Source organism: Vulpes lagopus, chromosome 3 (assembly GCF_018345385.1).
Source record: "Vulpes lagopus strain Blue_001 chromosome 3, ASM1834538v1, whole genome shotgun sequence".
Classification (NCBI taxonomy): domain Eukaryota; kingdom Metazoa; phylum Chordata; class Mammalia; order Carnivora; family Canidae; genus Vulpes; species Vulpes lagopus.
This window is the reverse complement of record NC_054826.1, coordinates 48037345-48060158: the sequence shown is the minus strand read 5'-3', so window position 1 is coordinate 48060158 and position 22814 is coordinate 48037345. Positions and strand designations below refer to the sequence as shown.

The 22814-nt window shown below is 37.4% G+C and overlaps 1 protein-coding gene across 12 annotated transcripts in view; it reads left to right on the top strand.

Annotated features, from left to right (window-relative positions):
- Window positions 1–22814, top strand: part of FBXW11 (F-box and WD repeat domain containing 11) — a 134545-nt gene that overhangs the window by 76829 nt on the left and 34902 nt on the right. For 7 of the 12 annotated variants that reach the window (XM_041750557.1, XM_041750553.1, XM_041750561.1 and 4 more), the window contains 2 exons: window positions 6851–6913; window positions 17501–17726. In XM_041750557.1, the coding sequence (XP_041606491.1) occupies window positions 6851–6913; window positions 17501–17726 (289 nt within the window). Of the gene's footprint in view, window positions 1–6850; window positions 6914–14186; window positions 14246–17500; window positions 17727–22814 lie in introns of those variants that run through there. The other 5 variants (XM_041750562.1, XM_041750556.1, XM_041750564.1 and 2 more) reach the window with 2 other exon arrangements.

The following is a 22814-nucleotide window of genomic DNA, read 5'->3' as shown; positions in this document are numbered from 1 at the left end:
CGAAGCTGTAACTGTTGTATACAAATTTGTAAGTATAAGTGAATCTTTTTCTGCACTTTCTATTTTGTTTCATTTATCTTGCTTTGCCAGCACTATCATAGCTTTAAAAAAATTTTAAGTATCTAATAGTATATACATTCCTCTCTTTTTTTAAAATTTTTTTTTATTTATTTTTTTTAATATATTTTTTTTAATTTTTATTTATTTATGATAGTCACACAGAGAGAGAGAGAGAGAGAGAGAGAGGCAGAGACACAGGCAGAGGGAGAAGCAGGCTCCATGCACTGGGAGCCCGACGTGGGATTCGATCCCGGGTCTCCAGGATCGCGCCCTGGGCCAAAGGCAGGCGCCAAACCGCTGCGCCACCCAGGGTTCCCTACATTCCTCTCTTTTAAAAAATAGTTGGTGATGAAGAAAGGAAGAAAAATTTTACCCTGTATTAATTCTTCCAGATACTTCAGTATGATCTTGTCATGTGGTGTCAGTAACAACCAAATACCTAGTTAGACATTTGAATGGAACTGCAGGTTAGAGAAACTGAAACAAAACTTACTACATTATAGAAATCAGGTAGCAGTGATTTCAGACAAATCCTCAGTGAATTTACATTTTTAATTTTTTATTTTGTATTGTAGAAAGAAAATATTGTTACTGTAGTTTGGTATTTGTGTGGAGGGACAAGAGGGTTTTTGATTAAGCTTTGTTTAATGGTAGCTGAAACTGTTTTAAAAAGTCTTGTATGTACAAATGGATTCATGGCTTCCCTCTGAATTGTAAGATCAGTATGAGAGAAGGGACTGCTTTTTAATACAAGTTTGTGTCTTCTTTTTTCAAATGATTCTGCCGCTTCAGTGATCTCTTTTCCCAGCAATGTTAATATTTAGGTTTAAGGGGGAAGAATTTTAAGCTAGATTACTGGGGCCTGGGTGGAATTAACAATAGCAACACAAAAGTGTTTGATTTGTTTGTATCAATTATTGTGCCTTTTCTCTTTGGAATTTACAGCAGATAGTAACTGGCAAACTAGATTTTGATATTTCTGCTTGTCCTGATCTTAAATATACAATTATCTTTTCCTAATTTCTAACTGTATTTCATATTTTGTCTGTGGCCCAAGGATGCTGTATCAATCGTGTTGTTTTGTTTGTTTGTTTATTTATTTATTAAAATAATTTATTTATTCATGAAAATACACAGAGAGAAGAGAGAGAGGGAGAGGGAGAAGCAGGCTCCATGCAGGGAGCCCGACGTGTGACTAGATCCCGGGTTTCCAGGATCATGCCCTGGGCTGAAGGTGGCACTAAACCGCTGAGCCACCGGGGCTGCCCTTGTTCTGTTTTTTTTTAATGTTCCATGGAAAGTCAAGTGTGTGTGTGTGTGTGTGTGTGTGTGTGTGTGTGTTTTTAATTTGATCTACTTGATCTGTCAAAGACAAAAAAGTGTTCTAAAAATAAGAAGTTGTGGAACGCCTGGGTAGCTCAGCAGTTGAGCATCTGTCTTTGGCTTAGGACGTGATCCCAGGGTTCTGGGATTGAGTCCTGCATTGGGCTCCCTGTGAGGAGCCTGCTTCTCCCTCTGCCTATGTCTCTGCCTCTCATGAATAAATAAATAAAATCTTAAAAATTTTTTTTAAAAAGTTGTAACTTTTTCCCTTGATACATTTTGTGGAATTTTATATTTAGCATATAAAGGTACACATTATCCTCTTCATAAATTATGCCTTTTAGGGATTTAAAAGCTCTTTTGTCACTCAGTGATTTGACTTGAATATTGTTCTCCTGTTCATTAAAGACTCTTGCTTTCCTTTAATTTGAATTTTCCTGTTCTGTTTTTGCTCATTCCTTTTATTTACCCTTTGTGATTTTTGTTATGCTTACCCATGTGGGCAGGGGAATGCCCAGATTCAATTTCATTTTATTAAAAGTTGTTGGTTGCAGCCCATTAAATTAATCTCATAGGCCACAACCAGCAGTTGGAAAACACCTGAGATGTGTTTTTCTGTATGGAAAGTACATTGATTTCTGAGTAGAATAGACCTAGATCTGAGTCCTGCATTTCTCATTTACTGTGTGACTCTTAATGACTTAATTATGTTCCTTGTTTTTTTTTCTGTAAAATTGCTATATACGTTCATATTTTTTTCTGAAAATTAAAAGACAATATATGAAACAAGCCTAGGTTAGAGACCCAATAAAGTTAGCTAGGAACACTTTACATTATATATCTTGTCATTCTTAATGTCTTAAATCCCCAAATTTTAAAACACTAAAGAAAATGGCAGAATGTTCCCATGTTTTCCAGATCCCTTGTAGGGTTTTTTTGTTTCCTCTCAAGAAGAAAGATTCTTTTTGTATGAAAATCTTATATTGTATAAGCATTTCTCATCATGAAACTCATAATGCAGAATTTGCAGCATTTTTAAAGTAGGACATTTATTCCTTTTATGTAACTCTTAAAGTAGAGAATTTTCCAAGTAAAATGTATTCTGGGTTAGCTGGTGGCACCTACTGGCTAAGATATATCACTGCTTAGAGCTTATTGTACCTACATACAGACTCACCTCATATAGTAAGTAGTCTGGGAAAGATGGTGGGGAATAGAATAGGAATATATTGTGTTTATACCAAGGTGGTCATTTCCTTTGTTTCCTAGAAGCATTGGTTTGGTGAAATGGGAAGAGGAAGGATTTAGGCTGTACTATTGCCTTAGTCTGGTGTTTGCCAATATATGCTGAGTTGTTGTTAAAATTAGTATTATTGTAAAAGGGAGAGTCCCATGGCCAACAAACTTGGGAAAGCTAGATTAAATTGTCTTAACCTAGCTGTTAATTATGGGACATTTCTGAGCCTTTAATATCTTAATGAAGCATATTTTAATCTTGGAGGTGGGGAGGGAGAGAGCCTAGTGGCTTTTGTAGCATATGACATTTGTCAAACTTTATTAGACCCTGGGACCCTTTTTTTGTCTGAGCATCCTTTTTTTGTCTGAGCATCGAGATATCACCTAGAAATGACCACTTTGGTAAACACAATATATTCTTCTCCTATTTTGCCACTGCAGTCTTTTAAATACAGAGACATAGGCATGTATACACACTAACTTTTGTATATGACTTCAAGGTATTTGTAGCCCTTATCTACACCAACCAGCCATGGATCTCTAGCAAAGAACTCCTGATTCAGATTTTCCCAAGTATGAATTTAAAGGCAAGTGGGTCTTACCCCAGAATTTAGAAATCTATATATTACATGAATTACTTGGCCATGGTGATCTCAGACACTATTTGAAGAAGTCCCGTCTTGTCACAGGGGCCAAAGGAAAAACATGTGAAGAGAAAGTCTGAGCCTTAGATGGCAATTGATGAAGTACATCTTCCCAAGGAGGCCATACTCTTAGGGCAGTGGCTGTTGAGAAGAGGCGGCAGTATTGCTGCTGGCACCCCCACCCCACCTCTTGCTTCCAGCATCTAGCATATAGAGTGGCCAGGGATGCTGTGAACCATCCTACAATGCACATGACAGTGCCCTCAAAACACAGAATTATCTGACCCAAAATGTCAAAGTCTTAAGGTTGATAAGCCTGAGTATAGTTGCTTCTTCCTAGATTGTGTCTTTCATTGGAAGTAGTATCAGAAGGAAGGCCTGCATTTTTATATACTTGTAATGCTGCTTGGTAGGTGTAAGAAGAGAGATGGTGATGAGAAGGGTAGGAAGTGAATAAGTCAAGTTGGTATTTAAGAGAACTTTCCTTTCCCAGAAGTGATGGAGACTTAATGAGGGTTTCAGCTTTCAGATTGGCTTAACTCGTGGTTTCATCTGAGAATGTGGATGTAGGAAAACACCTTCCTTTTCTTTTGGCCAACTCATTGTTTTTTCTTACCTCATCCTTGAACCTGTGGCCTTGTTTTCGTTTTAATCTTTAAAGAATAAAATTGTGGCTCTTATAAGAATTTTCTATTCTTGCCGTCTCTCCTTAACCTCACAGTCTCATGTTGCAGGCTGATAAAAATGGGGAATAGGAGAGGAATATATTATACTTAGCAAAGTAGGCGTATCCTTGGTCTCTCAGAAATACTTGTCCAGTGAAGTGGGAGGAGGCAGGAATTATGCCATGCTACTGTTCTAGTCCAGTGTTTGCCAATACATGCTGAACTATTATTAAGAAATATAAAAGGGGGATGTCTGTGTCCAACAAACTTGGGAAAACTGGATTAAACTAATTTAGCATGATTTAATTATAGAACATTACAGAGCCTTTAGTATCTTAATGAGATATATTATGACTTTGTGTGTGAGAGTGTGTGTGAGACAAAGAAAGATGGGAGGGAGAGGGGAAAAAAAAGAGAGGGGCGAGGTTAGCAGGAGAGAGAATGCACAGGAGCATAGAACATTTGCCAAACTTAATTAGACCCTAGGACCCTCCTCACTCTGAGCTTCTCTTGTGTCACCTGAAATACTCCTCGGAAATGATCCTCTGATTAGTGTAGCTTGAGAGCAACATTTTCCCTTTGGCATCTCCTAAAGGCTTTATAAGAGAAGTTGAAAAGATATGTATGGTGGGGAGCTATTCCAGCCACCCCAGAGCTTTATTAAATACAATTTTATTAAATTGTCTATCTTTATTCACTTTTATCAAGCCTTAAGAGAATAGTTGCTATTTTTTTTTTTTTTATCAGAGGGGTTGTTTCTTTCTCATCTGTATAAATATTATTTCTCTGTTTTGGAATGAATAGAAGGAGGAATTATATTAAAATGTAAAGATGGTTGTTTTTTGTGGAGTCTGTGGGGTCTTCTCACTTAACTTTATTTCCTCCCTGAATGAGGAAAATATTTAGGTAGCTTAAGTCCGAATAGTTCTGGTGGGTTCAGACTCCTGTATAACAAAGGTTTTAGTTTAAAACACTACTATATATGTGCATTCCTTATACATTTCCTGGGGTGCCTGAAGATGAGGGCAGGGACTTCCCATCTTATATACTTCTCATGTTTCCAGTCATGCTCTCCTTCCTGTCACTCTTAGAATCCAGGACATTGTGACCCTGACCCTGCAAATAGGGCTTTGTAACTACCAGTTGGACCCAGATGATGACGTACTGAGTCATTGTTCCCATTTTATTCACTCCCCTGCCAGCTTTATTAATCCCAAGTCCTTCAAGATAGCAATAAAAGGAAAATTACAGGGAGAGAGAAATACTACTTTTGTTTTCCTAGTCTCCATCCTCTTCTTCCTATTCAGGATCATTTATTGCTGTCTCCACTATAAAGCTATTTTGGCCTCTTGGACACATTGCCTTCCTTTCTAGCTTGTGGTTCGCTTTCACATACAGGGAGCCTGGCCCTCCTACCCTTCTTCCCCACTGCATACCTTGGCGCTGTGGGGCTTAAAATAATTTATTGAGGAACCGGTGGATTTTCTCTATATGCAGCCATGTGAAGCTATTCTGACCAAGTCTTAGGTTGGAAAACTATGAGAAGATAGCACTTGGAGGAAAGTAGCATCTTCAGAGCAGGGCATGAACAGATTTTTTTGAATACTAGTTAAACGCTGTGCATTGTGCTGGGGAGTCTCAGTCCCCACAACACCTTTATATGGTTTGTATTTGTCCATGGGTAAAACAGCTTGCTCAAGATCACACACACACACACACACACACACACACACACACACACAGAGTGTGACCAGATCAGAATTCCAACTTCTCTCTGGTTTCAAAGCCTTTGACTTTTGTACTATATCATACTTGTATCCCTCATCAGAGCCAGCTATGTGGCCAAGAGAGCACTAGTATTCAGTGGTGTTTCTTCTGTCATTATTCACATTGGGTTTTTCAAACAAATTGTTTAAAATACTGTATGGGTCCAAACATCATACAACTTGAAGAAAATTAAGGAAAAAGGGAAATTTTGAGATAGGCCTATCCTCAAAGGCAATAAACAGAATCTTGTAAACATAACTTAAACAGATCTGTAGGAACCTTTTGAATAATACTATAGAATGTTAGAAGTTTTATACCCTAATCCTAGAATTTTAGTTTTGGGAAGGAATCTTAGAGGGACTCAAATTGTTATTCCTTTCTGAGCACAACTTTCCCACTTTCCCTTCTCATTAAGTTTCCATTTAGCCATTAGGTAGAAGCTTCAAAAGGGAAAATCCAATCATGTATAATCTCCAGTTAATGGGCATCTATTGAGCGACTAGGTCACCAGAAAGAATAATTACACAGTGCCTCTTTGTGCAGTAAACACAAAAATCAAAAGTTGATGTATTCCCAAGGCAAGCCAGATTGTTACTGGCTACCAACATCCTCCTCTTTGAGGGGGGGGGAGTTGGGGCACCCACCGTGCTTCTAAGGGAGATTGTAAAGCCATTCCAGAAAAACAAGGTTATCAAGGGAGGAAAGAGAAAAGCAGAGGGGGCTTCCAGAGCTTTGTCAGTCCTAATTGCTGATGATGGTTGGGATGGATTACTGAATAGCAGACATTCTAGTAAATGTTTTGAGCAATCATCAAGAACTTAGTGGGTTTCTGGGGCTTCTTGCCATAAGTGAGAGAATAAGTGATGACTGAGGTAGAGGCTCAGCCCCAGTCCTATAATTTAGCCTGTTTTCTAAGCATGTCCAACCTTCATAAATAAAGACTTAATGCTTTTGTCCAGCCACTAACCGTATTGATTTATGAAAGGTGAACACAACTCTCTTGACCCAAAATGGCGTGTGTTGGTCACAAGCCAAATAACTCTTGGGTTTGTGTCGGTACATTGTAGTTTGGGATTTCAAAATTATATTTTGGTGTAGTTATTTAGGATTTGCAAAACTCGGCATAATTCAAATAACCTGTTTTTCCCCCCTTAGAACACTTCAGTTATGGAGGATCAAAATGAAGATGAGTCCCCAAAGAAAAATACTCTTTGGCAGGTAGGAATGATAGCAGTTGACTTACTATAGATAAGATGCTCCCTCAGCTTATGTCCTCAGTAAAAAACAAGAGACAAGCATTTTTGTTTTCTTTTGTGCATATTTGCTAGTTTCAGAATTCACCCTAATTTATCTTCTGTTCCTTAGGGAAGTGTCATTACAAATAGTAAAGAATTTTGGTGTTACCACAAAGACTCTGAAGTGTCTGTAGCCTAAAATATTCAGTTTATTGCCACAGTCTAAGGTAAAGGTTGTGTCCTTTTTGTCACCAGAAAAGCACCATGCCATACCAGTGTGTGTGCATTGGTGACTTTGTCTTTCTACCCTCACCTTTCTCCCACATTTCTTGTTAGTTTGCCCTTTCCTTTTAAACTCTGATTTCTTTTCTCCTGGCTCTGTTTTAGTCTGCCAGTTTTCCTCCCAGTCTTCCAGGGTTTTTTGGCTGGTAGGGAAGTGTGGGCAATGGTATGTAAAGTTTCATGATTTGATCTTTCCATCAGCCATTATGGTACAAATAACTTTTCCCTTCATAAAGACACTATTAAGGGCAAAACAAACTTAAATTTGAAGAGAATAATGTTAAAATATTCTCTGGGTTCATTTTATTTTGAAACAAAAGGAGTATATTAGTTAGCAAGAATGAGGTATGCCCAACAGATTTAAGATGAAATGAAACAAAGCAAAACAATACCAGGAAGATGCTTTTGTTCCCAGCAGGTGGTTAGAAGTAGAAATGGAAAATGTGCTGTGGAATTGTACATTTGCCACCATTTTGGGGAACAATGTGCAGACCAGCTTCTGTTCCTCTTTCACATTTGGTATTTTCCAATAGGATTGTCTTAGTTTAGTATTGATTTTTCAGTTCACATTGGCTCTTAATACTTTGGCTTTCGGTTTTTCTTTCATTAGTTCTGTCTTTCAGTCAACTAGTTGATGGTATGCCAATGCTGTAGGGAAGCTAGGTGGTTAGGAAGCCTTCTGTAGGTGAAATAATAACCCTTTTGCTTATCAAATGAGATAGTGGATGTGGAAGTATTTTGTAAATTGTAAAGCAGTACAGTGCAGGTTGTTACCATCATATTTAACCTGTTATGAAAGCAATTATTTTGGTGAGTTATAATGAACAAAATATAGAAAGAAAAGAGGAAGGAAAACGTACAGCGATTTTTTTCAAGATTAGGCACTTTTAACATTTTGGTACATACCCTTTACTCTGTCTTGTGTGTTCCCCTTCACACAAATAACTGTAATGCTATGTATTATGCTATGTAATGCATAAAATTCTGCATCTTGTCTTTTGTTCCTTAATATTATTTCATAAACATATTCTCTTGTTATTAAAATCTTAACTTTATAAATCTAATTTTAATGGCTATATTACTCTATGTAGATGTATTATTATTTGCTTTAACCAGTTGCCTATAGTTAGGCAGTTATTTGTAATTATTCTGTTATAACATTATGATTAACACCCTTATGCATAAAAGTACCAGCTGATATTCACCACAGTGAAGGATTTTCATTTCTTCTGACTGTTTTGAATGTTGATTTTTAAGGTCGGCTAGATGTCTTACTATAAGCTGCATTAAAAATATCTTTTCAGTGCTGCCCTCTGGTGGTACCCAGTGTCAGAGAGCTTTCCTACACCCAAATTACAAGGAGAAAAAAGGTGGTACTCGGTATCCTTGAGTTCTTCCTCACCTAATTACAAGGAAAAAAACATTCCTAGAGGAGGAGGTGGTAGGATAAATGGGGTGGGAGCTGAATGCCTTCTGACTATATACCTCTAAATGTAGACATTTCTTGTTTCAGACAGGTATGATAAGATTTTAATAAGGAAAGCCAGGCTCCTATGGATATTTATAAAGGAGGTCTTCTTTCTGAGATGGATTCAGTCCACTCTAAATTAGGGGACATAGTGATAACAAAGCTCTTGGTTCTTTCTGTGTAAGCTCCTGATGGAATTAAGGCATGTTTGTAATACAACTTTACAGTTTTCAAAATTTTCTATGCTAGTCTTTTTGGTTATTACACATGAAGGGGCTATCAAAGGAGTGATGGTCAGATAACTTGGGAAATATTTGATGAAAGCATTGAGGTAAATTTTTTTTTTTTTTTTGTAATTTTGTTTTTAAACAGGGATGTTACTGAGCCTTATAGCATCAGTGGCAGTGGTGGCTTCAGTCTAGGGATTCCTTTTTTTTTTTTTTTTTTTTTTTTTGATGCTGTTGTCAGGTGTAGTGTATGTAGTTTTCATTTGTAAAAAAAAAAAAAATAGTGATTTTTGTTATGCTTACCCATGTGGGCAGGGGAATGCCCAGATTCAATTTCATTTTATTAAAAGTTGTTGGTTGCAGCCCATTAAATTAATCTCATAGGCCACAACCAGCAGTTGGAAAACACCTGAGATGTGTTTTTCTGTATGGAAAGTACATTGATTTCTGAGTAGAATAGACCTAGATCTGAGTCCTGCATTTCTCATTTACTGTGTGACTCTTAATGACTTAATTATGTTCCTTGTTTTTTTTTCTGTAAAATTGCTATATACGTTCATATTTTTTTCTGAAAATTAAAAGACAATATATGAAACAAGCCTAGGTTAGAGACCCAATAAAGTTAGCTAGGAACACTTTACATTATATATCTTGTCATTCTTAATGTCTTAAATCCCCAAATTTTAAAACACTAAAGAAAATGGCAGAATGTTCCCATGTTTTCCAGATCCCTTGTAGGGTTTTTTTGTTTCCTCTCAAGAAGAAAGATTCTTTTTGTATGAAAATCTTATATTGTATAAGCATTTCTCATCATGAAACTCATAATGCAGAATTTGCAGCATTTTTAAAGTAGGACATTTATTCCTTTTATGTAACTCTTAAAGTAGAGAATTTTCCAAGTAAAATGTATTCTGGGTTAGCTGGTGGCACCTACTGGCTAAGATATATCACTGCTTAGAGCTTATTGTACCTACATACAGACTCACCTCATATAGTAAGTAGTCTGGGAAAGATGGTGGGGAATAGAATAGGAATATATTGTGTTTATACCAAGGTGGTCATTTCCTTTGTTTCCTAGAAGCATTGGTTTGGTGAAATGGGAAGAGGAAGGATTTAGGCTGTACTATTGCCTTAGTCTGGTGTTTGCCAATATATGCTGAGTTGTTGTTAAAATTAGTATTATTGTAAAAGGGAGAGTCCCATGGCCAACAAACTTGGGAAAGCTAGATTAAATTGTCTTAACCTAGCTGTTAATTATGGGACATTTCTGAGCCTTTAATATCTTAATGAAGCATATTTTAATCTTGGAGGTGGGGAGGGAGAGAGCCTAGTGGCTTTTGTAGCATATGACATTTGTCAAACTTTATTAGACCCTGGGACCCTTTTTTTGTCTGAGCATCCTTTTTTTGTCTGAGCATCGAGATATCACCTAGAAATGACCACTTTGGTAAACACAATATATTCTTCTCCTATTTTGCCACTGCAGTCTTTTAAATACAGAGACATAGGCATGTATACACACTAACTTTTGTATATGACTTCAAGGTATTTGTAGCCCTTATCTACACCAACCAGCCATGGATCTCTAGCAAAGAACTCCTGATTCAGATTTTCCCAAGTATGAATTTAAAGGCAAGTGGGTCTTACCCCAGAATTTAGAAATCTATATATTACATGAATTACTTGGCCATGGTGATCTCAGACACTATTTGAAGAAGTCCCGTCTTGTCACAGGGGCCAAAGGAAAAACATGTGAAGAGAAAGTCTGAGCCTTAGATGGCAATTGATGAAGTACATCTTCCCAAGGAGGCCATACTCTTAGGGCAGTGGCTGTTGAGAAGAGGCGGCAGTATTGCTGCTGGCACCCCCACCCCACCTCTTGCTTCCAGCATCTAGCATATAGAGTGGCCAGGGATGCTGTGAACCATCCTACAATGCACATGACAGTGCCCTCAAAACACAGAATTATCTGACCCAAAATGTCAAAGTCTTAAGGTTGATAAGCCTGAGTATAGTTGCTTCTTCCTAGATTGTGTCTTTCATTGGAAGTAGTATCAGAAGGAAGGCCTGCATTTTTATATACTTGTAATGCTGCTTGGTAGGTGTAAGAAGAGAGATGGTGATGAGAAGGGTAGGAAGTGAATAAGTCAAGTTGGTATTTAAGAGAACTTTCCTTTCCCAGAAGTGATGGAGACTTAATGAGGGTTTCAGCTTTCAGATTGGCTTAACTCGTGGTTTCATCTGAGAATGTGGATGTAGGAAAACACCTTCCTTTTCTTTTGGCCAACTCATTGTTTTTTCTTACCTCATCCTTGAACCTGTGGCCTTGTTTTCGTTTTAATCTTTAAAGAATAAAATTGTGGCTCTTATAAGAATTTTCTATTCTTGCCGTCTCTCCTTAACCTCACAGTCTCATGTTGCAGGCTGATAAAAATGGGGAATAGGAGAGGAATATATTATACTTAGCAAAGTAGGCGTATCCTTGGTCTCTCAGAAATACTTGTCCAGTGAAGTGGGAGGAGGCAGGAATTATGCCATGCTACTGTTCTAGTCCAGTGTTTGCCAATACATGCTGAACTATTATTAAGAAATATAAAAGGGGGATGTCTGTGTCCAACAAACTTGGGAAAACTGGATTAAACTAATTTAGCATGATTTAATTATAGAACATTACAGAGCCTTTAGTATCTTAATGAGATATATTATGACTTTGTGTGTGAGAGTGTGTGTGAGACAAAGAAAGATGGGAGGGAGAGGGGAAAAAAAAGAGAGGGGCGAGGTTAGCAGGAGAGAGAATGCACAGGAGCATAGAACATTTGCCAAACTTAATTAGACCCTAGGACCCTCCTCACTCTGAGCTTCTCTTGTGTCACCTGAAATACTCCTCGGAAATGATCCTCTGATTAGTGTAGCTTGAGAGCAACATTTTCCCTTTGGCATCTCCTAAAGGCTTTATAAGAGAAGTTGAAAAGATATGTATGGTGGGGAGCTATTCCAGCCACCCCAGAGCTTTATTAAATACAATTTTATTAAATTGTCTATCTTTATTCACTTTTATCAAGCCTTAAGAGAATAGTTGCTTTTTTTTTTTTTTTATCAGAGGGGTTGTTTCTTTCTCATCTGTATAAATATCATTTCTCTGTTTTGGAATGAATAGAAGGAGGAATTATATTAAAATGTAAAGATGGTTGTTTTTTGTGGAGTCTGTGGGGTCTTCTCACTTAACTTTATTTCCTCCCTGAATGAGGAAAATATTTAGGTAGCTTAAGTCCGAATAGTTCTGGTGGGTTCAGACTCCTGTATAACAAAGGTTTTAGTTTAAAACACTACTATATATGTGCATTCCTTATACATTTCCTGGGGTGCCTGAAGATGAGGGCAGGGACTTCCCATCTTATATACTTCTCATGTTTCCAGTCATGCTCTCCTTCCTGTCACTCTTAGAATCCAGGACATTGTGACCCTGACCCTGCAAATAGGGCTTTGTAACTACCAGTTGGACCCAGATGATGACGTACTGAGTCATTGTTCCCATTTTATTCACTCCCCTGCCAGCTTTATTAATCCCAAGTCCTTCAAGATAGCAATAAAAGGAAAATTACAGGGAGAGAGAAATACTACTTTTGTTTTCCTAGTCTCCATCCTCTTCTTCCTATTCAGGATCATTTATTGCTGTCTCCACTATAAAGCTATTTTGGCCTCTTGGACACATTGCCTTCCTTTCTAGCTTGTGGTTCGCTTTCACATACAGGGAGCCTGGCCCTCCTACCCTTCTTCCCCACTGCATACCTTGGCGCTGTGGGGCTTAAAATAATTTATTGAGGAACCGGTGGATTTTCTCTATATGCAGCCATGTGAAGCTATTCTGACCAAGTCTTAGGTTGGAAAACTATGAGAAGATAGCACTTGGAGGAAAGTAGCATCTTCAGAGCAGGGCATGAACAGATTTTTTTGAATACTAGTTAAACGCTGTGCATTGTGCTGGGGAGTCTCAGTCCCCACAACACCTTTATATGGTTTGTATTTGTCCATGGGTAAAACAGCTTGCTCAAGATCACACACACACACACACACACACACACACACACACACACAGAGTGTGACCAGATCAGAATTCCAACTTCTCTCTGGTTTCAAAGCCTTTGACTTTTGTACTATATCATACTTGTATCCCTCATCAGAGCCAGCTATGTGGCCAAGAGAGCACTAGTATTCAGTGGTGTTTCTTCTGTCATTATTCACATTGGGTTTTTCAAACAAATTGTTTAAAATACTGTATGGGTCCAAACATCATACAACTTGAAGAAAATTAAGGAAAAAGGGAAATTTTGAGATAGGCCTATCCTCAAAGGCAATAAACAGAATCTTGTAAACATAACTTAAACAGATCTGTAGGAACCTTTTGAATAATACTATAGAGTGTTAGAAGTTTTATACCCTAATCCTAGAATTTTAGTTTTGGGAAGGAATCTTAGAGGGACTCAAATTGTTATTCCTTTCTGAGCACAACTTTCCCACTTTCCCTTCTCATTAAGTTTCCATTTAGCCATTAGGTAGAAGCTTCAAAAGGGAAAATCCAATCATGTATAATCTCCAGTTAATGGGCATCTATTGAGCGACTAGGTCACCAGAAAGAATAATTACACAGTGCCTCTTTGTGCAGTAAACACAAAAATCAAAAGTTGATGTATTCCCAAGGCAAGCCAGATTGTTACTGGCTACCAACATCCTCCTCTTTGAGGGGGGGGGAGTTGGGGCACCCACCGTGCTTCTAAGGGAGATTGTAAAGCCATTCCAGAAAAACAAGGTTATCAAGGGAGGAAAGAGAAAAGCAGAGGGGGCTTCCAGAGCTTTGTCAGTCCTAATTGCTGATGATGGTTGGGATGGATTACTGAATAGCAGACATTCTAGTAAATGTTTTGAGCAATCATCAAGAACTTAGTGGGTTTCTGGGGCTTCTTGCCATAAGTGAGAGAATAAGTGATGACTGAGGTAGAGGCTCAGCCCCAGTCCTATAATTTAGCCTGTTTTCTAAGCATGTCCAACCTTCATAAATAAAGACTTAATGCTTTTGTCCAGCCACTAACCGTATTGATTTATGAAAGGTGAACACAACTCTCTTGACCCAAAATGGCGTGTGTTGGTCACAAGCCAAATAACTCTTGGGTTTGTGTCGGTACATTGTAGTTTGGGATTTCAAAATTATATTTTGGTGTAGTTATTTAGGATTTGCAAAACTCGGCATAATTCAAATAACCTGTTTTTCCCCCCTTAGAACACTTCAGTTATGGAGGATCAAAATGAAGATGAGTCCCCAAAGAAAAATACTCTTTGGCAGGTAGGAATGATAGCAGTTGACTTACTATAGATAAGATGCTCCCTCAGCTTATGTCCTCAGTAAAAAACAAGAGACAAGCATTTTTGTTTTCTTTTGTGCATATTTGCTAGTTTCAGAATTCACCCTAATTTATCTTCTGTTCCTTAGGGAAGTGTCATTACAAATAGTAAAGAATTTTGGTGTTACCACAAAGACTCTGAAGTGTCTGTAGCCTAAAATATTCAGTTTATTGCCACAGTCTAAGGTAAAGGTTGTGTCCTTTTTGTCACCAGAAAAGCACCATGCCATACCAGTGTGTGTGCATTGGTGACTTTGTCTTTCTACCCTCACCTTTCTCCCACATTTCTTGTTAGTTTGCCCTTTCCTTTTAAACTCTGATTTCTTTTCTCCTGGCTCTGTTTTAGTCTGCCAGTTTTCCTCCCAGTCTTCCAGGGTTTTTTGGCTGGTAGGGAAGTGTGGGCAATGGTATGTAAAGTTTCATGATTTGATCTTTCCATCAGCCATTATGGTACAAATAACTTTTCCCTTCATAAAGACACTATTAAGGGCAAAACAAACTTAAATTTGAAGAGAATAATGTTAAAATATTCTCTGGGTTCATTTTATTTTGAAACAAAAGGAGTATATTAGTTAGCAAGAATGAGGTATGCCCAACAGATTTAAGATGAAATGAAACAAAGCAAAACAATACCAGGAAGATGCTTTTGTTCCCAGCAGGTGGTTAGAAGTAGAAATGGAAAATGTGCTGTGGAATTGTACATTTGCCACCATTTTGGGGAACAATGTGCAGACCAGCTTCTGTTCCTCTTTCACATTTGGTATTTTCCAATAGGATTGTCTTAGTTTAGTATTGATTTTTCAGTTCACATTGGCTCTTAATACTTTGGCTTTCGGTTTTTCTTTCATTAGTTCTGTCTTTCAGTCAACTAGTTGATGGTATGCCAATGCTGTAGGGAAGCTAGGTGGTTAGGAAGCCTTCTGTAGGTGAAATAATAACCCTTTTGCTTATCAAATGAGATAGTGGATGTGGAAGTATTTTGTAAATTGTAAAGCAGTACAGTGCAGGTTGTTACCATCATATTTAACCTGTTATGAAAGCAATTATTTTGGTGAGTTATAATGAACAAAATATAGAAAGAAAAGAGGAAGGAAAACGTACAGCGATTTTTTTCAAGATTAGGCACTTTTAACATTTTGGTACATACCCTTTACTCTGTCTTGTGTGTTCCCCTTCACACAAATAACTGTAATGCTATGTATTATGCTATGTAATGCATAAAATTCTGCATCTTGTCTTTTGTTCCTTAATATTATTTCATAAACATATTCTCTTGTTATTAAAATCTTAACTTTATAAATCTAATTTTAATGGCTATATTACTCTATGTAGATGTATTATTATTTGCTTTAACCAGTTGCCTATAGTTAGGCAGTTATTTGTAATTATTCTGTTATAACATTATGATTAACACCCTTATGCATAAAAGTACCAGCTGATATTCACCACAGTGAAGGATTTTCATTTCTTCTGACTGTTTTGAATGTTGATTTTTAAGGTCGGCTAGATGTCTTACTATAAGCTGCATTAAAAATATCTTTTCAGTGCTGCCCTCTGGTGGTACCCAGTGTCAGAGAGCTTTCCTACACCCAAATTACAAGGAGAAAAAAGGTGGTACTCGGTATCCTTGAGTTCTTCCTCACCTAATTACAAGGAAAAAAACATTCCTAGAGGAGGAGGTGGTAGGATAAATGGGGTGGGAGCTGAATGCCTTCTGACTATATACCTCTAAATGTAGACATTTCTTGTTTCAGACAGGTATGATAAGATTTTAATAAGGAAAGCCAGGCTCCTATGGATATTTATAAAGGAGGTCTTCTTTCTGAGATGGATTCAGTCCACTCTAAATTAGGGGACATAGTGATAACAAAGCTCTTGGTTCTTTCTGTGTAAGCTCCTGATGGAATTAAGGCATGTTTGTAATACAACTTTACAGTTTTCAAAATTTTCTATGCTAGTCTTTTTGGTTATTACACATGAAGGGGCTATCAAAGGAGTGATGGTCAGATAACTTGGGAAATATTTGATGAAAGCATTGAGGTAAATTTTTTTTTTTTTTTGTAATTTTGTTTTTAAACAGGGATGTTACTGAGCCTTATAGCATCAGTGGCAGTGGTGGCTTCAGTCTAGGGATTCCTTTTTTTTTTTTTTTTTTTTTTTTTTGATGCTGTTGTCAGGTGTAGTGTATGTAGTTTTCATTTGTAAAAAAAAAAAAAATACACTAGCTTTATGCAAGGACCATGTAGATTTGATGAGAAATGCACATTTCTTATACAAGTCTGTGGGATATCATAGGCCAACTCTTTAGGATAAGGATCATTTCGGGAATATGTGGTTTACTTGGGTTACTTTGAAAGTAGGTGATCAAAAAAAGGGAGTAAAAGTCTAAACTGTTTTGCCAGCAGTCTGGTAGCCCTGGAAACAATTTGGAAATGGATTCAATTTTTAAGATTGAATTGCCTTCAGGTTTCTTCGTTAGCTAGACCAGTGGTTTTCTTTTTTTTTTTTTCAGACCAGTGGTTTTCAAAGTGTGGTCTCTAAAGTGCGTTCTCTGGACCAGCAGCATCAATACCACCTGGGAACTTGTTAGCAATGCAAATTATCAGGCTGTATTCCGCCCGGGATCTTAGCCAAAAGGCCGAGAAGCGATTCTCAGGCTGTATTCCAGACCAGTAAATAGAATGAGGACATCTGTGGTGGAGCCAGGCAATCTGTGGGTTAAGAACCCCTCTTGTTACTGTGAAGTACAAGGTGTGAGAACCATTGACATAGATGAATATAGCATTGGCTTTGGTCTTTGAGGAAGTAAAACTATTATTGGTCAATCATTGCTACTTGGCCAAGTTGAGCAAGTTTTTTTGACAGTCGTCTCTAACATTAGATATTAGTTATCTAATAACCACATGGTTTTGGAATAAGCTTTGGGAAAAAATGACTTGAGACACATTTAGCTTTATAAATATAAGCTGTAAATTTGACATTTACTTTAGAGACTAATTTGAGGACATATGCCCTGAAGACACTTTAAATTACTTCATGAATGAATTAATGAAGGAATGAGTTTGGCTTTAAGATATAACTGTCACTTTAAGATGAAATGCACAGAGTAAAAAAATGTTTCCAATGAAATACTAATTACATTTCTTTTCCTTATTAAACTAATTGTGGTTTTTTTTTTGTTTATTTTTCTAAAATAGATAAGTAATGGAACATCATCTGTGATCGTCTCCAGAAAGAGGCCATCAGAAGGAAATTATCAAAAAGAAAAAGACTTGTGTATTAAATATTTTGACCAGTGGTCTGAATCAGATCAAGTGGAATTTGTGGAACACCTTATTTCACGAATGTGTCATTATCAGCATGGACATATTAACTCTTACCTGAAGCCCATGTTGCAGCGGGACTTTATTACCGCTTTACCAGGTAACTGTACTTGTCTTTTAAAAAGCTGAGCAGTGGAAGAATATCCAGTCCAAGGGCTTAGGTGGAGCTGAGTAGATATTTGTTAAATGAATAAATGAGTACAGTGTGACTACAGTTGAGTTTCTTTGGGACCCATACTATATTTAATATATGGCACTTGAAAAGCAGTTATAATTTAGCATCTATTTAGGGGATGTAGGCAGTTTCTGTGATTAATGGTGTTGATTATTGGTTATACCATTGTTTCATTTAGTTTAATGAGTTAATGCTCTGTTGTTAGTTTTGATGTAGTCTGTATATAATCTGTATTTTGCCTTTATAAGTAATTTTAAAAAATATGAGACAATTTTTCCTGCAGTGTTTGTGTTTAAGAAGTGCCCAAATTTTTAGGATGTTTATTTGTACGTAGAGTGACACTTAGGCTCGGGAATTGCAAAAGATGTATTGGAAAAACTGATGACGTGTCTTTATCACATTTTTTGAAGCATATTTCAGCATCTTCTCCCTCCCTATTTCTCTCTTTCTCTCTCTCTCTCCCCCCTTCTCCCTGTATTCCCCACACCCACATACTCCTTTGGTTAAGGTTACTTTGATTAAAAAAAAAAAAAAAGAAGACTTTTTTAGAATAGTTTTAGGTTTATAGCAATACTGAATGAAAAACACAGAGAATTCCCATATTTTCCATATCTTCACTCCACTCCACTATCACTATCTCATCCAGTCTCCCCACTATTAACATCTCATTCAGAATGACTCATTTGTTATATAACACATGGGCCTACATTGACCTGTTATCACCCAAAGTCCATACTTTACATTAGGGCCCACTCTTGGTGGTGTACATTCTATGGGTTTTGGCAAATATATAATGACATGTATCTACCATTATAGTATCATAGAATGGTTTCACTGCTATAAAAATCCTTTGTGCTCTATTTTATCCCTTGATTTTTCATCACTAATTCTTTTTTCTTTCTTTATCCCTCTCCTCTTCTTTCTTTTCTTCTTCTAATTTTAAATATAAATTTGACTAGGTAAGATAGATTTCACTTCTGAAGGGAATGCTAGCGAGAATATTTTCTTCTAATATGATCAGTGTAGTCTAGAGGTTTCAACTGCCATGCCATAGTAGACCTAGAAATGACCAGGGATAAACAGTGCCATTGTCACCACCCCTAACCTGTCAGAGCTTCTGGATAACTCTTCAAAGGGTAGGTGTTCTCTTAGCATGTCTGTGATTTACAGTGCATCAGGGCTCCATATACCAAGTATTTCCATGGCAAGTAGGACCTGGGCTCATGTCTAGGCAATCTGACAGGCTAGGTTTGAATTCCTAATCTTTTTCTCAAAATGTTTAAGTTTACTTTCTATAATGAAGAGCGTTTGAGGATATTTGAGAGTTGGCTTAGAGAATTTTGACTCTCACTGTTTTTATCCTGAAATGTAGCATTGTTTGCCCCATTTCCTTCATTAGTATTTCTAGAAAGAAAATAAGAACCCTCTTTTTCTAGAATTTCATTGCTAAGAGGGATCTTAGCCATCACTTAATCCTTGGTCCTCTTTCTCATTGTATAGAGTAGGAAACCAAGTAGAAATTGCGTGAAATGACAAAGATTATACCTCTTGGTTATTATGTTGATTGTATGGGTGATGGTAGAGGCTGGTTCAAAAGTTAGTGCAAAGGCTGAAATCATTATAGTTTGGATTCCTCTGGAAAATTCCTTAAATAGGCCCTAAGTATAGAAACATGTTTACAACCCAGTTCAGTAATAATTACTTATGATGAGAGAGGGGAAACAGATATGGTTTTAATTGTATGAGAGAGAAGGTGAGTGAGGGGATCAGGGAGAGGGAATTATAGGTGGGTTTACGTAAGGTGAGTGAACCTGTGGTGCAGCCTCTCTGGTATGTGCAGTGCCAGAACTCTGAATCCCTGTCACCTGAGCCTTTCTGTGGACTTAGGTCACATCTCACATCAAGAAAAGATAGGGCAGTTTTTAAAATTGGTGATTCTACTTGTCCCTCGTAAGTGCTTTTAACTAAATGAAGCTATGCCTCCATTTTTCTCAGGCAAATCTGTTGTTTTTTTGTTTGCTTTCTACTGTTTTGGTTTTATTTTATTTTTGTGTGTAATTTGCTTCTCAAACATTTTAGAGTGCCAGGAAACTCACCTTATATTTACAGAATGTCCACAAGGTGGCACTGTTGAAGTTCTCTTGATTTGCAGAGTGTATTATAGAGGCAACCCCTTCTCTTGGGGAGTATATGGTCTTGGAGAAGAGACAGAACAGATGAACATGTGTTATGTATATAAATATGGTTAGTATAATTGCATACAATTCAGTTTTCATTACATCGAATTTTAAGGTATTGTCCATATCTCTGTTAAAGTGGAATTTTGTGGTATTGAGTATTACATGAAATGAATGGACCATTGGCTGGGACATGGAAATATTTTTGTTAAAATGCTATTTGTTTTAACAGGATTTGATCTGAACATATATACATATGTCAGGATATATCATACATATGAATCTAATAGCTGGGGACAAGCTGGCCAAGTTGATGGTGTTCGTGTCTAGTAGACTTGAATTAAACCTGGCGTTAGTTCCTTAACACAGACCCTGCCTTAAGAGTATTAAGGGAGAAACAGGTCCATGTGTATGTTCATATTTAAATTTAATAATGTGTGGACCAGCTTATTGATTGCTTTTCTAGTTTGTAGTTTAATTTTTACTGTAGATGATCTTGGGTTTGAAGTTTTACTCTGTTGAGATTGTCAATTTAAGACTTCTTTTGATTGCAGAAACCATTAATTCTTTAAAAATTGTCTATAGTTCTCGCTTTTAAATGCTTACTGTGAATATCATACCTGTCAGTATAGGGAAAATGGAAAATGTTTGTGGTCTCTGGCTCCTTTTGGTTCAGTGGAAAAAGTGATAATTATGATATGCTTTTCTAAAAATCATGGTAAATGTTTAGTCTGCAATGTCAATTTCTGCAGGCTAAGTTTGTGGTTTGTGAGAACTGTTGTTAAAGGGAAAATTTATACCATTTGAAGTAGAGGCAGATTGTACTTCAAAGAAGATGATAAGCATTGGCGATCCTTTTGGTAAGGTATCTGAGCAATTAAGAATTTTAAAACACTTAGCTTCCTGGCCATAGTTTATTCATTTGTCTTATCCCCAAGTAAGGATGATAAAGTGTTATGGACCGTAAATGTGACAGACTAGATCAAAGGTCTTGGGAGATATGGAAGAACCAGAGCAATAGCTAAGGCTTTTTAGGTTGGATGCAAGGCCAAAGACCACCAGCATGACAGAGTGGAAAGAGCTTGGATGTTGGATTTAGATAGCCCCTAAATTTGAATCCCAGCCATTGCACTTAATAGTTCTATGAGCCCACCTTTTGGAGCCTGTTTCCTTTTCTGTGTGGGAATAATAATACTTCATGGGATATTGTGAAGATTAAAAAACTATATATATAATATGCCTGACAGCTGGTGGGTATTCTGAGGATGGTAGCTTAAAAAAAAAGAAAAAGAAAAAAGAAAAGAAAAAGAAAAAGCCTGGAGAGGCAGGAAGCACCTGCTTCTCCAGAGGTAGTGAGATTTGTTGCCAGGAAGTTTTAATTATTCACCTCCTAATTTCTGAATTGATTCATCCTGACATAATATCGGTAGGTGTGTGCCCCACTTCATAATATCGGTAGGTGTGTTCCCCACTTTGTTGGTCCAACATTCTGTTGTAACGGAGTGTCACCATTTCACTTCAATTCTGTCTGAATCCTTAGGTCAGTATATTCCAAGTTAAAGACATCCATTGACATAGTGTTGCTGTAAGCAATTGCATTGTTTTTTCTTTCAAAAGGTTTCTGACTTTAGATTTTACAACTAGATCTGTGACTAGGAAGGGACAGCAGGGGTGGGTAGGGAAGGACGTTTCTTTGCAGCTGCTCTTTGAAATGTGTTTCTAAAATAATAAAGGTTACTGTAATTGTATGATCTAAGCAGCTGTGTTAAAACTGGCTGTACTTAAGAGCATTGAACTGACATTATACAGTTGAGTTTCATTTTGATACAGTGTTATTTACATATTGAGCTTTGAAATTTGTGCCTTTTAATTGTTTTAATTTATTATTGAAAATTTTCCAGACCTTCATCTGGTGCCTATAATTAGCAACAGAAGCACTTCTTCAGCATTGTGTGTGCTGTATTCTGGCTTCATTTTCTAAAACCATAATGTGTCCTCTTGTCGCCTTGGGAAGGGGGGTGGTGGTGGGAGATGACGGAGTCTCAGCAAGATAGAGTCAGTGAGAGCCAGGCATTGGTACTTAGGAAATACTCAGTTTTTATCATCTCAAAGCACTTTTTAGCCCCAACAAATGGACCCTACTCAGGAACCTCCTTGTCCTGAATTGGCTTGAAAAGAAAAAGTTACATGGTCTGCATGACCCTTGGGGGATAGCTATTCTAAGGTGTTTAGAGGTTGTAGGATTCCTATTCCCTAAACATTTAAAAAAAATTTTTTTTTTATTTATTATTTATGATGGTCACACACACACACAGAGAGAGAGAGAGAGGCAGAGACATAGGCAGAGGGAGAAGCAGGCTCCATGCACCAGGAGCCCGACGTGGGATTCGATCCCAGGTCTCCAGGATCACGCCCTGAGCCAAAGGCAGGCGCCAAATCGCTGCGCCACCCAGGGATCCCATATTCCCTAAACATGTAAAGGGGATGTGAGACTTAAACCAAGAGTGGGCTTAGCGCTTTGCTAGAGGAGGTACACAATACTTTCTCTGCCAAAAATGACAAGGAAGAGCAACATTACTCATCTTCTTTGACCAGTGATGTCAACTCGGGGATTTGAGGACAAGGAAAGGAGAACAGAAGCTGACATTTAGCAAGTACCAATTCTGTATCTGGTTCCTTAATAGTCTCCTCCTGTTAACTTTCCTAGCAAGGCTAAGTAGTTCATAAAATGGCATATTGAGAGTAGCTGTCTCAGAGGGTTATTCTGCAGATTATATCAGATTACCCACTTCAGCTATTTAGTATCATTTCTATTTTATGGAAGACTGAAATCCAA